The sequence below is a fragment of the Cupressus sempervirens genome, chromosome 9, assembly GCF_028749045.1.
Source record: "Cupressus sempervirens isolate cs-2001-9-10 chromosome 9, ASM2874904v1, whole genome shotgun sequence".
Lineage (NCBI taxonomy): Eukaryota > Viridiplantae > Streptophyta > Pinopsida > Cupressales > Cupressaceae > Cupressus > Cupressus sempervirens.
In genome coordinates this window covers 755,710,188-755,728,350 of record NC_143126.1, presented here as the reverse complement: position 1 = coordinate 755,728,350, position 18,163 = coordinate 755,710,188, and the positions used below count along the sequence as shown (strand labels likewise).

The window sequence follows — 18,163 nt, the reverse complement described above, 5'->3', positions numbered from 1 at the left end:
ATATGATGGTAATCCCGCCTTTCCTACTTTCTGAAATGCCTCCTTAAAATAAGGAGACCGAGCAATGTGAAGTGGAACACCATTGGCGAATAACATTCTCCCAAAGCATGCATCTAACTTCTCTCTCGTCTAGGCTGCAAACAATTCTACTATAGGGTTGTTGTCACTAGATTGTACCCTACGTTTCCCTTTGCTCATCTCAGCCGCTACTAGACCTATAGAGCTATAAGTAGAGGAAGGTGCGGAGGCTGCTCCTAGCAATGTAGTAGATCAAGCTCTATGATGTGGTCTAGAAGAAGACATGCCTCAATGTTGTTGCCCCTGTATTTGTTGCTCATGCACCTCCTATATAGTCTGAATTTGTTGCCTACCAGCCAAGGTAGTAGGCATTGGAAGACCCAAGCGCTCTCGAACTCCCCAAAGCTTGTTGAATTCAATTCTAATCTTCAAGTTTTTGGATTCAGCCAAAAACTTACATGGCAAGAGACCTTTACCTATCCAAAAGAGGAAGTGTACATTCACTCTAGTGATGCTACCATACCAATCTTCACCACAAATATTGCATCTCCACTTTCTTGTGCCACTTGTTCCTGATCCGCTTGTTATTCTATTGGCAAATTGTTTTAAAGGAGATTTTGGATCAAACTTACCAAAGTTAGGGAGGGGCAATCAATAGATGGAGTACCAGATAGTATAAAATCAGTACGCATGGAAGTGGAACTAGTTTAGGCCCCTTGCTGATTTGGCCCAACCGGAACCCCAATGTCACTCTCATGGTCACCCCTCTCAACGGTGTCATCATCATCATTAGCCCCAACCTCAGGCTCAAGTTCATAATCTGATTCACTACCACTATTTGAATGAAATTCCATCTCATCATCACTATGAGTATCAATGAAGGAGCTCATTGTGACACTGCATTTCACAAAATGAAAAAACAAAAGTTAATAAAGCTAAATAAAAAAATTGTAAAACTAAAACATCAAGAATCTTAATCTATTATAATTTATTTAAATTTATAAATGACAATCATAACTATAACAAAATGAAACAAGTTACAACCAAAGAACAAAAAAATGGAATAGGCAAGGCTTATTGTTTTTTTTTTTTTGTTTTTTTTAAATTAACTTTTTCTGTTATTTCTTACATACTGAAATCAACTCAGAATAGCCCAAATTCTACGAAACCATTGGAAGTCAATTTTTGTTTTATACTCGTTTTTTTTTCTTTTTCCTTCTAAATACAGTTGAAAGAGAATAGAAGTCGTCGATTTAAACAAACGAAAATAGACATTTCAAAGAGTTCAGAGATAATAGAAGTTGTTTAAACAAACGAAAACATTCATAGACATGCATTTGAAAATCATAAAAATAAGTTACAAACCCACCTTTCTTGAAAAACTCCTTCAACAAGATTCGGTAAACCCGGAACCACCACCCTCTTCTTCTTCTTGCTCCTAGACTCTCCTTTTTCACTTACAAACACTTTCTTCACTCTTGCACAAACCCTTATCTCAGTTCTTCACTCTTCTTCTTCTTGCTGTTGCAAACAATGAGAAATGCAAATGTGAATTAAAATGAAGAATAGAAGGGTTTTAAACAAAGGAGGAGGAATGGATGGGCCTCACAATCCAATACCATAAAATTAGATCATTTAAACATTTAAAAAATAAGTTCAACTTTTTAATTTTTTAAGTGCCTCTTTTGCTTGCCGCGGGAGACGTCTAGGTGTCCCCCCACAATGAAGGAGACTCCTTGGCATCCCCCCGCACCCCCACATTCGAAGACATCTCGCCGTCTCCGGTAGAGGTGGCACTCTAAGTGGCGTCGTCCGAAACGTCGAGACATCATCCCCCGTCTCGGGGATGTCATCGTCTCCGAGACAGCCCAGATTTCGAGGGGCGAGGGATGTGTCCCCGTGTTACACCGATGATGATCCAATAGTCCCAGACGGTGTAAATATACTTTCTTGAAGGGCTGACTCAACCTTCATGCGCCCTTTTGGATAAAATTCTACCTGTCGGCTACAATATAGATTTTACCGACAATATCATCCCCCCAAAAAGTAAAGTCATCTCCAGACGATAAAATAGAGACAACCCTTGCAACAAAACTCAAATTACAACCAAACAAATAATTACATATATATTTAGACACTAAGAAGAGTAATGCATCCTTGGTGTAGTAGTTGTTCATGCCCTAAGCTCGTTCAACTCTGCTTGTAGCTTATACACTTGCTCCCTCCGTACTTTCAATTCTGCTTCAGCCTCCATTTGACGCTCCAAAGTTGATTGCATCATTCCAGCAATCTCTTCAAGCTCTTTCTCCTTCCCTTCTGCTACTTGCTCTTTCTCTATTGCTAACTGTTCCTTCTCCACTGCCACCTTCTGTAGCTGACTCTGTCAGGCTAACAATGTTGCCCTCTCGGATTCCCAGGCTGCCCTCTTCGCGGCTAGCCTGGTAGCTGACTCCTCTAGAGCCCTCTCTGCTGCTACCTAGTTTGCCTAGCTCCTCCAAAGGGTGTAGTACGCATCTCTATGTATCTCAACTATCTCCTGAGTCAAAGTCTCTACTCGGCTCTCCATACTTGGATCTCTCGTAGTGACCCAATCCTAGGGCATCTCTGCAGTCTCCACACTCGACCATCCTTGTTCCTTGAAACAAACTGTAAAGGCCTTTGGACATCCTAATCTCATGAAGGATACAACTCTCTACAGCTCCTTTATTACTGATTCCAAGGCCAGTATCTCTACAGAGGCCACTACTTGGCAAGCCCGAGTCGCTAGAGTCGCTATATCAACAAAGAATGCCTCTCTCATCACGTTTTCTGGCGCTATTAGAGGTTGTTGGTGAGCACCCATAGCCCTCTCTACTGCTTTCGCCATCTGCTCAACAACGCTATGTGGTAGTCCATCAATCTGTGTCGGTTGACGCTCCTCCACCTGTGCCTGTAGAGGGTTTTCCTCCAGAGCTACTTCTCACGTAGGTGTGTGCAGGTATGTCACTCGGGGCACTGGGGTACAATGAAACCTCATACCAAGGTACGTGCTCAACCTTTGGGTTCTGCTCTCTCTGTCCAGCTCCTCAGGTGATGCTAACAATGTCGTATCCACCATGACCACTGCATCTGAACCCACTACGTCCAAATGAACACCCGGTGTCCTCAAAGCCTCACCTGTCAGTATTTCCATCACTCCTTCCTGAGTGTCTGTCTCCATATCAAGTACAAGTACTTTAGCCCCCCTCTCTGGTATAGCTGGCAAAACCTCTTGAGCAGGCTCCATCATTGCCTCCGAAACGGCTGTCTCCATCAGTAACGGATGTGCCTCTGCAGCAAGCTGAATCGTGATTGTAGCCAAAGTCATCACCTCTGGCTGCCTGAACTGGGCAAAGCCCAGAATGTCGTGTATACCTACTAGGACCAAGTGTGTCGTCGCTAAGAGTGCAAGCCGTAAAAATCTCAACAGTGTAGCTGTAATTACTTCTACCTCCTCTTCATCCTCCCCTTCGATCTCACTCTCCTCAGAAGAAGTCTCCTCGCGACCACTATCAGTATTTCCACCGTCCGGTCTCGGCCGTTTCTGTCCAATCGTGGTCTTGGTGCCAAGTGTATTGAGATGCCTCCACTACATGATCGAGGGTTCGCTTAGGGCGAGTGGTCTCGGTTTGGCCTCTAGTGCATCGTTGGGGATCATGCGCGTCGTTGCCTCCAAAAATAACCCAATGGCATAGTGTAGCATGTAGAACGTCTTGTGCTGCAGTGTCATAAATTCATACATCCGTTCTGCCAACAATGTAGCCTAGTCGTACACTCTTCCATTCAGAATCTCGTTCAGCATCGCCACCTGTGGGAATGAAATGTCTGAAGCACGATTGAATCCTATGAGGCGACTTTTACTACATCCATAAGACAATGCCAGTGCCCTTCCTACACGTTGGACTTCTTCAATCCTCTACCCTTCAACATGTCCATGAGAGCTTCTTGCTCCATTTGTGTCAAATCCCCACATACCAGTTGTATCAAATGTGTCTTTACCTCCTAACTCAACTTTTTTGATTTGCTATCTATTTTCCTTCCCCCTTGTGCATGACCAGGTATCCCAAATACCCATGTGAAGTCTACCAATCTGAATGATATTACCAAATTGCATCCAAGATAGGCAAATGTACTGGTTCAAGAGAACCTATCGTACGTTTCTATCATGAGGTACAAAAATCCTTCATAATCTCGGATACAGAATACAAGCATTTGTATTACCCATTCAACCTGTGCCTTTCGAATGTTGGCCTTCACTGGATGGTTATCAGGTGTCTCCTGCCACCACTTCCTACATTTTGCTCCATTCAACCCTTCAAATGAAACATTTTGCACTGTGGGATTATCCGTCGCAGCCGACTGTGTTGGTTGCTTCCCTTTCTTTTTGCTTGGTCCTGTACTTGTCCCTCCTGCTACACGTACTTCGGATGGAAAAGTCTTTACATTCTTGTTCATGACTGCAGTTGTCACTATGTCTTCTTCCAATTTCTTTTTCTAAGCTCTTTTACCATCTGAATGCATAATTGTCATCTTTTTGTCGTTTTGCTTGAACAAAAACTGGTTCGGTCAGTTATCCCTTTGTACAACTTTATTTCAAAAGTTTGTTTCACTATCCTTGGCATTTGTACAGATCCGTACGACTCCTTTCCATAATGCTCTCGTATGGCCACTCTAAGCTTGCCCCTGCTCCACTATTGTACGGCTAGATGTCTCTACGCCTTAATGAAATATGTTGCTTGATTGGTACAATATGTGTTTTACAAACCTTCACTTGCAATTTAATATGACCGTACGGTTATACTCCAGTTTATGTATTCTGTTGCCGTACAATAGGCACTCTACTTTTGTTCCCTGCTGAAGAAGGTCATACGTCATATGGTAGGCACACTAGTACGGTTTCACTACTCCCTCTTACTGTACGGTATGGATGTACGGTCCGTGTTCTTTCTTTAGAAGTCTGTACACCATATAGTGTTCTCTATTCTCTATCTATAATGCTTGATTGCATTTCTTTGTTATATCCTCTCTTATTACCCTATGGTGTACAACTATCCACAATGCAATGTCTATACACTGTTATGACCATACATTTTGCCTCCCTTTACTTTTTCCCTTCCTAGCTTCCGTACACTATACATCATTCTTGTGTGCGAAACTCCCTCTCTTTTGCAATGTTGTACGGTGCAAAGTGTATCTTTTGCAATGTCGTACGATTCCAAGTGTACTAGCCAAATGGTTTCCACTCCTTTGTCGTACAGTGCTTCAAGCATCTTTTCTACCTCTCTATCTTGTTGTATGGTGCCTTGTCAAGTGGTGCAACGCTCTTCTAATGTCGTACGGTGCTACTACTCCTATCCATACAATGGTGTTTGCTTCCACAAATGGTATCTCCTTGTATGGGTCGTACGATGGTCTAGTCCTTCCAACTTATAGCCATACGGTGTGAACTTCTCTTGCACTCAATACCTGTGCTTTATTGAAGCCATAGACAAGTATTATATGGCCTTCAATCTATTCTTTTATCACTAAGCTATTATAATTTTATATTTATTTACATTTATTTTACATATATACAGTATTTATCTATTATTTATATTCTCTCTGAGTTGTTCGTCTGCAGAGGCTTGTTATTTCCTTCATGATAGTTTTTTTAGCTTGGACACATTCACTGCATCGGCTACTTCCTTCCCATTGAGCGTCAATAATTTTATTGCTCCATTATCGCCCACTTCACGAATTTTATATGGTCTGACCCATTTCACTTTAAATTTTCCTAATCTAATCTCATTTTGCCCATTATATTTCAAAACTAACTAGCCTGGTTGAAATTTATTCAATTTTAAATGCTTGTTATGTCATACCTTATGCCTATTTTGTGTAATTTTTGTGGCCCATTGTGTCTGCAGTCGTCACTCATCCAGTTTATTTAAATTGTACAACCTCTCCCTCAAACTTTCCATATCTCCCAATTTGTTCTCAATCGCAATCCTTAAACTTGGTACCATGAATTTCGTCAATACTGCAGCCTCCTACCCATACATCAACTAAAATGGAGGCTGTCCCGTAGTTACTTTGTATGAAGTGCGGTACACCCACAATGTTGATGGCAACTTTTCTTCCCAATCTTCTCCCTCAATTGCACAAGATTTATAAATCACTCCGACTAGGATCTTAGTAGTGGCTTTTGCTTATCCGTTGGCTCTCGAGTAGTATGGGCTTGACAAAGAATGGTAAATTTTGAATTCTATAGTCAGTAGTCGGATAACATGATTGACAAAGTGTCCGACACGGTCACTTGTCAACTGCAGCGGAATCCCATACCTTGTGATTATCTGCTCATAGATAAATTTAGTTGTGCTTACCACAGAGTTGTCCAGTAGTGCCCATGCCTCCACCTCCTTGGTTAGATATTACGTCGTCACCATGATGTACCTACATCTTCTAGTTTTACTTACCTTAAGAGGTCCAACAAAGTCCCACCCCCATCTTTCAAATAACTCTTGTGCCTGTGAGGGATTCAAAGGCATGAAGTCTCTCTTCAGTGGTTTTCCAGCTCTCTGACATGTATCGCAAGCAACGACCCACTCCCTAGCGTCATTGTGCATGGTTGGCCACCATAACCCTGCCAGAAGTATCTTCCGCGCAATTGTGTCTGACCCAATGTGTCCTCTTGTTGGTCCCCCGTGCGCTTTCTTCAACACCTTAGGAATCTCCTCTTCCAGCATGCACCGTCTTAATATCTGATCGAGTCCCATTTTATACAATAACCCGTTGATCAATCGAAATGTTCGGCTCCTTAGCACTAGTTTCCTCCTCTTGTTCGGTGACATTTCGCTAGGAAACTGTCCCGTCGAGAGATTCTCTCTGATACGCGTATACCAAGATGGCAGTACTGCAATATGAAATAGTTGCGCGTCAGGAAAATCATCGTTGACTCTCTCTAGTGGCTCTCCCAATTATATCCTCGAGAAGTGATCCGCACTTACATGACTCTTTCCTAGTCGTACCACAATGTTGAATGTAAATTCCTACAACAGTAATAACCATCTACTTATCCTTCCTTGTATGATCGGCTTGTTCATAAGATATAACAATACTTGATGATCCACATAACATACGAACGGTGTTGCCAGTAGATAATGCCAATTTTGTACTACGTACACCATTTTGAGTGCTTCTCGTTCTGTCGTACTGTAATTTTTCTCCGCTTTAGATAACAGTCTACTAGCAAAGTATACTGGATGATCCAGTCCGTGGTTACCTGTCTGTGCCAGCGTTGCTCTAATCGCATAGTTCGATGCATCAACATGAACATGAAACTCCTTATCCCAGTTCGGATAAGCTAGGATCGGTGTTGTGGCCAACCTCGTTTTTAGTCCATCGAAAGCTTCATTTTGCTCCGCTTCCCATTTATAAGGCTCGCCCTTGCAAGTTAGTTTGCCGAGCGGGTGAGATATTTTTGCAAAGTTCTTGATGAACCTACGGTAGTATCCAATATGTTCGAGGAACGATTTTACCTCTGTCACATCTGTCGATGGTGGCATTTCTAAAATTACCTAAACTTTGTCAGGATTCGTCTTCAACCCTGCTTTGCAGACTGTGTCCTAATAGCTTCCCCTGTGGCACCATGAACCTGCATTTCTTTGGACTTAGTGCTAGTCTCGCCCGCCTTCATCTTTCCATGCATTCACCGAGTGCTATCATATGCTTATCTTCTGCGCTAAAAATTGACCAATCATCCTAGAATGCCTTAAAGTTTCTGACAGACATTTTATCAAATATGTGTTAAGATAATTCTCTAGAACGTTGTCGAAGCATTACACAGTCCGAACAGCATCCTGTTATAGGCGTATACTCCATCTTCCACTATGAATGTTGTTTTCAACCTATCTTCTTCGGCGATGGATATCTGGTTGTATCCAGAGAACCCATCCATGAATGAATAAATTTCATGCCCCACAACTTCTAGAATGCCATCGGTGAATGGTATTGGAAATGGATCTTTAATCGTTAAAGCATTTAGGCATCAAAATTCTACACATATTCTTATCTGTGTGGTGTCCTTCAGAAATATCACAATCGGTGATACCCACTCACTCGTCTACACCCTAAAAATAATTCCTGCTTCCAGCATCCTATCGATCTCATCAGTGACATGTGTGGCATAATTTTTGTTCATTCGGTATGGTCGCTTCTGTACGGGCACTACACCTTCTACCAACGGAATCCGGTGAATACATAACTCCGGCGGTATTCCTTTCAAATCCTTATACATCCATGCGAACACGTCCTTATACTCCATAAATATTTTGAACGCTATTGCCTTCAGGACTAGATTTCAGTCATCTCCAACAACGATATTTTTTGGATTGGCTTCATCTCCTAAGTTCATCATTTTTACAGTAGGCTCTTCATATTTTATAGGTTCGTCATCACTAAACATATACGCCAACATTTCATCTACATGCGCTTCTCCCTCCTTCACTTCACTACAATCTTTCGGAAACTTGTTCCCTTCTTTTCCCTCTTTGACTCCCAACATGTTACAGCTTGAAAAGAGCTCGTAATCCTCCATCTGCCAATGGAGTAAGTCGTTCACTGAGTCCAGGTCATTATCATTTGACCCTCCTAATCTCAATACTCCTTTGTCAAGTTCCATTCTCTTCTTCCCCTTGTCGTCACATTCACCTTCGAAATCTGACGAAGTTGCCTCCTCACCTACCATCTGTGTGTGCAGATCCATTATACATATTCAGCCTCCACCTTCCATGGATAGGGTATTCTGCTTCCAATCATCTTTCACCTTTGCCTGCATCAACCAGCCCCATCTGAGGATGGCATCATACCCTTTTTTTTATTAACGGTATGACCACAAAATCCAACAGGAATGGTTGCATTCCGATGGTTACAGGTTGTGCCATCAGGGTCCCTAAAGGCTTGATCCCATGCTAATCGACAGTGAGTACTTGAAATGTAGGTGGCCACAATGTAGGTTGTCCCAACTTTTTCCATATATCCTCTGGTAAAATGTTTACTCTTGACCCTCCATAAACAATTATGTCCACGAGTACGGTTCCTAGGATACCCATCTCTACTACTATCAGATGTCTCCTCGTAGTGAGTGCCAATAGCATTGGGTCTGTTGCAATCGCTCCGCTGCCCTCCTTTCCTGTTCAGTATCGCCATCCGCAACTGAGGCATTGTAAGCAGGTCATTTAATTTCATAGGAACTTCCATTTGCATTACCTGCCTTATAATATTTTTTTCTCCCAGGTTCCTCTTCGAAGTGCCAGCAGTGTCTTTTGTTTGTACTTTTCTAGCTTCCATTTCCTTTTCTAATTTCGTTCGTGCTTGCTACAACCTCTTCTTTTCTTCCTCTGCATTTGGGTACATTGCCTTCTTTTCTTGTTCGCAAATGATGGCTAGTATCTCCTCATCACATGTTTTGATGCTTAACAGATTCACCCCTTGCTTCAGGCATTTCGAATCCTCATGGTCTCCCGGACTACACCATCTGCATGACAGCTGTGGTGTTTCCTTTGTGGTATAGTCTCTAGCGAAATGCCCCCAGACGTACCTTGTCCACATCGATTATTGTTCTGGTATCCTCCTGAGGTTGCGTCATTGTTCGTTCTTGCTCCTATGGCGGATACTTGTTGTGTCAGTAACACTTGCTGGTGTCCCTTTGTCTTCATATTGAACGAGCATTCCTTTGTGGAATGTCCAACAATCTGACAGATATCGCAAATTTGTTTTTTCGAGCATGAGCCCTTTGTGTGGCCCTCCTTACAGTCTATACACCACAATTCCCCTTTTACCGAGTCGAAACTTCTTAGTTGATTCTTCGCCGCTGCTACTACTTTCGGAAGATGAATCGTCTAAGTCCAACGATGTGCTTCTTTTTGCTCATTTTTTGCTCACTCTCTAGATCAATCGCCCGATTATACGCATCTATGTACAATGTTGGAGGTACAATCTTCATCTTCTTGTTTAGTGTCAGTCATAGCCCTTCAACAAACCATCTTTTCTTTAATTCGTCCATCGGTGGGCTCTCCATCTTCAATACCAACTCTTTCAGTCTTCTTAAATACATACAGATCATTTCATTCTTTCCCTACTTTGTGTTGTACATTTCTGCCACAGTTTCATTATCGTCCCTTAGTAATCGGAACTCTGCTATGAATTCCTTCCTGACTTTTGTCCATGTAGTTAATTTCTGCAAATCGGCATCCAAAAACCAATCAATCGCTACACCTCGTAGGGTCACCAGGAACTGTCGGACCTAGTCATCTTGGTTCATTACACCATTCGTCGTCCATATTGTTTCGCATGTTTTTACAGTGTCTAATCGAATCTATTGTCCCATCACCATTGAACTTCGGCATTTTTTCCTTTGGTCTTGTCATTGCTACTTTCTTCTGATTTTGTGGTATTTGTTGTGCACCCGCATTGTTCTGAGTACCTGTGTTGTTTTGAGCACCCACATTCTTCTACACAACCACACTGCTTTGGACAAGCGCGTTACTCAATGAGAAATGATCTTCCTCAAGCGAAATTGTTTAATTCTCTACCTATATCCGTTCGCCAGGTGTATCAGGAATGAAGAGTTGACTCCATGCTCATGCTCCTTCCGCACTTCGAGCTGTGCGAGTTACTTCCCTTCCATTCAGATTCCCTACCCTCAATGTATACAAGTTAAGGAACTCCTCCCTTGTCTCTTCCACCAAATTCAATTGCTGTCAAGTTTCTTCTAGCAATTCCTCAGCATTCCTTAGTCTGCTAAGTGAATGCACTCCCTCCGTTTGTGCTCCTTCACCCCCTCGCTGTCCGCTGATAAGCTGCTGAAGCTTCTATCTGCACTTTGCTTGTTGTGCTAAAATTAATACTTCCTGTGTTGTGCATATCTCATTCTTCTCTTTTATCTTATTCCTATCTTTATTGAGCAGATTTAGCATTATTCTTCATACCACTTCCTTTGTTCCAGGTTCGACTGGCAACAGCGCCAAATGTTTACCATACAAGGTAAATAGATACTTATCGAATGTAGTACAGTAAGATATCACACAAAACATACGCAATATGCACTCCAATGCTTACAATATGATTATGATGATGATCCAATAGTCCATTCTAGGTAATGTACATTTACTATCCCAAAGGGATGACTCAACAGTCACGCACCCTTTGGGATACAATTCTACCCGTCGGCAACAATATAGAATTTACTAACAACGGGGACCTCTGATGTTTTATATGATGATGATTCATGCTGCAACAAGTCTAGTGTATTATATCAGATGTTGGGTGATGACTCAAAGTATTAATTGAATGATGATAGGTCCCAGGATCGTGATTTACAAGGACTTATTTATGAGGGAGGAGCAGAGACATTTGAGGAGCTTGATACAACAATGGCTTCCACTTCTTCAAAGGAGGTATTGGTAGAGGTACCCAGTAGCACTACCTCATTGATGTACATGTGCAAGGTTGTTAGTGCACATGAGGAGAGTGATCATGAGGTGAGTAGTGAGGATACAGTCTCCTATCACAGTGTCAAATTTAGGTCAGAGGATATGTATAGGATCAGCGGTTACATATTCCGTTACATATTCCATCCTTGAAATTTTAAGTATTGGAAACCTAACTAGCAAACCTCTTCCCTTAACGGTTCTATCTCAAATTGAACAAATCTCGCACCTAGCGTTGCTTGAATCTAACCTATTGACTTGGAGAAGCCGAAATTGCTACTAAAATGAGGCCAATTGAGACCACAACTCTTGTTGCAAAGAGAAAGAGTGGTTTCCCACTTGGAATTGGACGATGGTGTGAAAACCTCACAACAAGACTCTTTATGGATTTTTACATCTTATGACAGGGAACCTATTCAAAATGTCTCAATTTTGTTATAGACAATCAGTCAAGTATGACTATGACACACAAAATGGAAAGGACTCAAGAAAAAAAATCATACTACAGATTTGAATCAGAACAAAAATAGATTCATGATTCCAAAACTATTTACAGTTTGACTCAAGTGTCTTGCTCGATGTAGTGTTCATTGGTATTAGGCTACTTTGCAGCCTTACATATGTTGTGAATTTGGGAGCATATTGCCCTACATAACTCATAGTGCAACACTTATTTGTCACATAGAGCACAAAGTTGGTGTAAATTTGCATGCAGTGGATGTGTGTTTGACGCTAAGGTGCTTGTGTAATGTGTGCATTTCTTGATGCTTTGAAGAATGTGTGATGAGAAGGCATTTGTAAATGCGACATTGTAACGTATACAACCATTTTCAGAACTGTATAAGGTTAAAAATTGTTGCAAAGTAAAATAGCATATTTCTTAAAGCATAATCATGTAATGGTAGAAGATACTCATGCTAACAGTGTGACTCCCATAAGTAAAGTGGTGATTCTGTAGCAATTTTGCCTTGGCAGGAAATGTATGGTTTTAAGATCAAATCTAAAACACTTGAAGACAAGGTGTACATAAGTCTTCTTGGTTGTCAAGAACATTGCTCAAATAAACTACACTTGACATGAGAATTCATTACAATTTTTCTCTATATGGAACTCGAGAGGCAATGGACCCAACAACAAATACACAAAAATGGAAAGAATGTGGTGGTTGGGTAGCATGCATGCTTGTTTGGTCTTTGAAAAGGGAAAGAGAAGAGCGACAAATGCAACTAATAGAAAAGTTCCCCAAGAAAGGAGTAGAATGAGGGAGAATAGCTGTGATTTGTATCATCTATGTCAGCCAAAAAACATTCCATTAGTGGCAGATTAGATTGGTTCCAATTGTAAGTGTAAAAGGTAGGTCAGTCTAACACATGTTACTACTCTTACACCCAGTTAGCAACCTGCCATTGCTTTGTCATTTTATATTGAATGAGTAATAATAAATAGACTCCTTTGTTTGCCAATCCACAAGAAGTTCCACGATAAGACACTATAATTAGATGAAAGAATGTAATTAGAGGGAGAATTTAGAACGAAGCTAAATTGAGAAAATAAATATACAACAACCAATATCTTTGGCCATTCATCTGCTTAGTGAACAGTGTAAATTCTCTTGAATCTCACTTCCATTCATGTTGGCAAATTAATTTGAACTATTATTATTCTCATTTTCATATATGAAATTGAATTAAAAATTCCTCTACTCGTGATTTTCTCCAAATAGTCCATTACATTTGAGAACTGTTGTTTCACATGGATAATTGAGCGAGTAGAATCATTCAGGTTCATTGTTTAAAGTCCAGTCATTCAATATCTCTCTTTCATAGTCTTAATTGAGCTCTAATAAATTTCAAGTATTGTTGTTGTTACTATAAATTGTCATTTTTTTAACTACAAAATCAATAAGCCATGGGATTTTTTTTAAAACTTGAATCATTTTTTTTTATTTGAACACTCCAGGAAAAATCCTTTTTGAGCAAATTTATTTCCTAGAGCTTAAAGTTGGATTTTCTCAAGTCTGTCAATAACTTGTACAAAGTTTTCCCCTTGGAAAAAAATCTGATCCCTTACTGTTGCTTATGGATTTCACCAAATCAAGAGAAGGCAGATAAATATAATTTGAGGGTAAGCATACCAAAAATAGTAGAAAGCATATTTCCACAATCCATAGAATTCTTAGAAAGTTTATGGATTCAATTATGTTGCAGTCTTTGTATCAACATTTCGGATCACACTCTGTGATCCATGTTCTCTATCATTCTTCATCCTGATGATGGATCACAGAGTGTGATCCAAAACGTTGATGCAAAAACTGTAACACAATTGAATCCATAAACTTTCTAAGAAAAACAAAAGTATGCATATGATATATAAAATGCCTCCAAGTGGGCCAATACATGTCATTAAGAGAAAAATATAAACAAACTAATTCGATAAAATTGCTGGACACCTATATTACTGTGCATGCAATAAAATTTCCAAAGATGATCATACAAATGTAGCTGAGATAAACGAATAAAAAGCAGTGATATAATCTTAAGTTGAATTACAATTTTGCTCTAAGCAGTTGGAAGGCTCGATCTTTATTCTTCAGTTGAGATCGTGCTTCAGTGCAAAATATGCGGATTCCTGTTGGCTTATGGAAAAGATCGACAGCAGTTTCAACCTTATTCACATTTTGACCTGCGCATTAAAAGAAAATTTTCCATAATGGCAAATCAATCTTTGTGAAAAAATTGTTGAAGCATCCACCTGAGGACTATTTCTTGGTATTCAAAAGGAAGCATATTTATATTTGATGATGAATATAGCCCATGCTGCTCATAGAGTTTATCAATAATACTTTAATCGAATAGTATTATTAAGGATCCTTGCAATACATAATCTAGAAAAAGGAAGCCACAGGATGCATCACTACGCACCGCCAGCTCCCCCAGACCTTGCAGTTGAGAGCTCTATATCCTTGGGATCTATTACCACTTCAACTTCATCAACCTACACAAACGTTCAACTAACAACAAAAAATTACATTTCCCAATCCTAAAAGGTATTTGAATATATAAACAAGCCATTATGATTACATTAATTAAGCTTAGCCAGAGGTAAGGTATATTCTGTGAAAAGATAATACAGAAAGAAAAGATGAAAACAAAGAAATTGCAGGGCTTCAAGTGTAAAGTATCAAGTATGTTATCATTTTGGCAAACACTGACATTCACTCAACAAAATAGACCAGCAACTTTTGATTTAGATGGGAAACGATAGTGGATAGAGATCCTCCTAAGCCTTTATACTGAAAGTGGTACATCCTCCAATACCATTAAATGTAGACTATCATCAACCACTCAATTATTTAGAAATTTATATTTAAACATGGGACTATTGGCAGCTCATCATATTGCTCTATTAGTAATCAAAATATTTAGTATGTTTTATTATAAAGACCTTGAATCCTTTATTCCTTACATATGGATTCATAACAACAACAAAAATCCAAAGAAAACTTGTTACCTCTGGCATTATTGCAACAGTAGCAGTAGATGTATGAACACGACCTTGTGATTCTGTTTGAGGAACACGTTGAACACGATGAACTCCTGATTCATATTTAAGCTTACTATAGACACTTTCACCACTTATTTCCATTACATATTGCTTGAAACCACCTTTATCAGCCTGGAGAAATTAAGTTTTAATAACAACAGTAAATGAATATTATCTTTTGAAATGAAACAATATTTTGAAAAAAAATCTAACAATGTTATTTATTGCTTATACCTCTGTGTAGGAAATGGGTGAACACTTCCATCCATTATTTTCAGCATATTTTTGATACATATGAACCTGTTTTTATTAGCAAATAGAAAGAATATTATAAATATATAACTACTAAAACCATGATAGCACCCTTACTTTTGAAACATAAGTAGAAAATTTAACCATACTGATTTTTTCAGAACATGGTGCACAAATGATAACAAAATATTATAACAGAAATGCACTCCTGATAAGGATTAAGTGTCAAAAAGATCTTAGGAGATAATATGATCTTTCATGCAATAACTTAGATAAGAAACCCAATACACCATAATATTATTACAATTTACGACACTGTTGCTGTATAACTCTCATACACCTTTTCATGTAAATTTGCACAGTTGTCAAAGGGTGTGATGATGGGGGCACTTGGAACTTGAATCAATAGAAAACAAATTTGTAAGTTTTAATTGAAGATTTAAACTTATATACAAAACCCTTACAATATATATTATATCTTACAATGAATATAAGTAGTGGTCAGAAGAAGACTATCTTACAATAAAGGGAATCAAGATGCCTTCATTTGTATCCAAACGATGAGTAAGAAACAACTCATAATAATATATAGAGTCCATTAAGATTGCTACTTATGGAACAGAGCAATAACATCAACTCTAGTAAAACAAACTAATATTCCTATTCAACACCCTCGATGATATTGTTGTGAGGAAGATTGATATCCTTGCGACAACAGATCAGCGACATATGAAGTAACACCAAGGTACGTGCATAAAGAAATGATAGTTTGAAGGGAATCGGAATAGACAGCTATGACTTAAGTAGCAACAAAAAGCTTGATCATAAAAGGCAACAAATTAACCCTTGACTAAGCATGACAAGCTGTTGATAGGCCCAAACCAATAGCATTCCATAATTGTTGAGGACATTCATCATTCATCTATGTGAAAGAACAACAAGAAATTACTTTATCCAATTTAAAAGATCAATGGCGACAAAAGCAAATAAAGTACTCACCTAAGAAGCAGTCATCACTTGGACTTAAGAAGGGAAAATGGATGTCATGAGCACTCCAAGGAACATGAGATGAGACAAGTGATTGCAATACAACAATTACACCACTACTCTCTCACACCCATGCAACATTGAAGGGAATGGAAGTAGTTACACCAAAGGGAGAAAGTGAAATTGAAAACCAAAGGAAGGATAAAGAAAGAAATAATCATCAAACACCATTAATGTAAGGAGAGAAAGAAAAGATTATTAACTCATGTATCACAAATAGATCAAATACATGGATTCACAAAGATGATAAGGATGACCTCATGCTCTCACAAGGATCATACATAGGAAATGACAACATAAAAGTTAAAACTTGGAATCATAATTCAAGTTTGTGGCATTGATGGTTAAACAAAACTCTCTTTCAGCTTCCAAAGAGGACTCATCCATAGTTGAAGATAATAGGAGTAATGCTTCTAGTGTAAGAGAATTCATTGGTATCCAATCTAGTCATCTTGAAGAACAAGCCTTTACAACATCAAAGGCATGGAAAGATAAGTTACAAAGGATAATGGACAAGGATGATCAATACAAGCAAACAGAGGATCTTATCAGAAGATCACAAGATAGAGGAAGAAACAATGTATTGTAAAAATCAGATGAGAAAGCATATGACAAAATTTTGGGTCTAGACAAGTTTCATTTCAGAAAAAAGGGCACTCTTTAACTTATTCCTAACCCCTTATTTGAAGTTCAAATGGACAAGACATATAGTAACCCACCTTTTGAACTAAGTAAAGAAGCTATATTGGACTCACATGATATTTTGCAACCGACAGTTTTGAGTAAAAATCCAGTCGCAAAATGGGATGACCAGCCACAGTGTGTAAGACAGAGTCTCTCCTACCTTAAAGGGAAGGCTCCCCATTCTCACCGTTCCTTGGATTAACCTCAAGGTAAGCAAGAAGTCTAGAGATTTTATAAAATGGGTGTTACCAATATCCTTTCTTCTTATCTTTCAAGAAAGAATCCACTTACTTGTGGAGCAAGTAATGGGCAGGGTGAATCTCTAACTACACTTCTATCAAGAGCTGGAAACAATGATACTGATAGACCCTCACTAACTCAAAGGATAGCTGAAAATGCAGCGGTTTGGCTCTAAGTCCGGTCGTACTTTTATATGGAAAAGCTTTACAATTAGGGCACAAAGACTCCTAAAAGTAACAATAACTTTAACTATTTTGTGAATTAAGAAGAAAATATAAGCTACAGACAAAGCTTCTAGCTATATACTTCCACAATTGCTCCTGGTCAAAGCTCTAGCTCCAATTGCTTCTTAACACTTTTCTATTCAATGCACGAGATACAATTACCAATAACACAAGATAACATCAATCAAAGATAACTTGGATGAATTATAGACAAAGCTTACAACTCACACAAGTAACAATCTTACTTAATCAAAGTTAAGTCTCAAATGCTCATTTGTATTCACTTTCTCTCAAAATAGTGCTTACACAAACAAAGTTCTATTGGCACAATTTCTCCAGAGTTCTCTTGCATAAAGATGATGATTTTACAATGAGGGGGCACTCCTTTATATGGGTGTTAATTCATGTTTTTCAGACTCGCCATTTTTATTCTTCATTTTTGGTTCACTTTCGTTTCCAAGCATTTTCTTATTTTGGACCATTGGTTCTGTCAAAAGTCAAATGCAAAACGAGGTTTAATGATATTTTCATCTCTATCTAACCTCATTCTTTTGATGAATCCTTTTCTCAAGCTAATTGTTGACCAAGTCCTTCTATTAGCAACATTAATTAGGGGTAATTTATACCAAAGCACCATCTTATTAAAAGTTTGTAGGCGACTTGGTATAA

General features: G+C 39.1%; 1 protein-coding gene across 1 annotated transcript in view; it reads right to left on the bottom strand.

Annotated features, from left to right (window-relative positions):
* APG3 (Peptide chain release factor 1) overlaps positions 1–18,163 on the bottom strand; it is a 234,547-nt gene that overhangs the window by 68,631 nt on the left and 147,753 nt on the right. Inside the window, exons 8-11 of the mRNA XM_089801947.1 lie at positions 15,282–15,347; positions 15,015–15,179; positions 14,426–14,498; positions 14,054–14,186 (exon numbers count right to left, since the gene is read on the bottom strand). Coding sequence (XP_089658073.1) covers positions 14,054–14,186; positions 14,426–14,498; positions 15,015–15,179; positions 15,282–15,347 — 437 coding nt within the window. The remainder of the gene's footprint in view (positions 1–14,053; positions 14,187–14,425; positions 14,499–15,014; positions 15,180–15,281; positions 15,348–18,163) is intronic.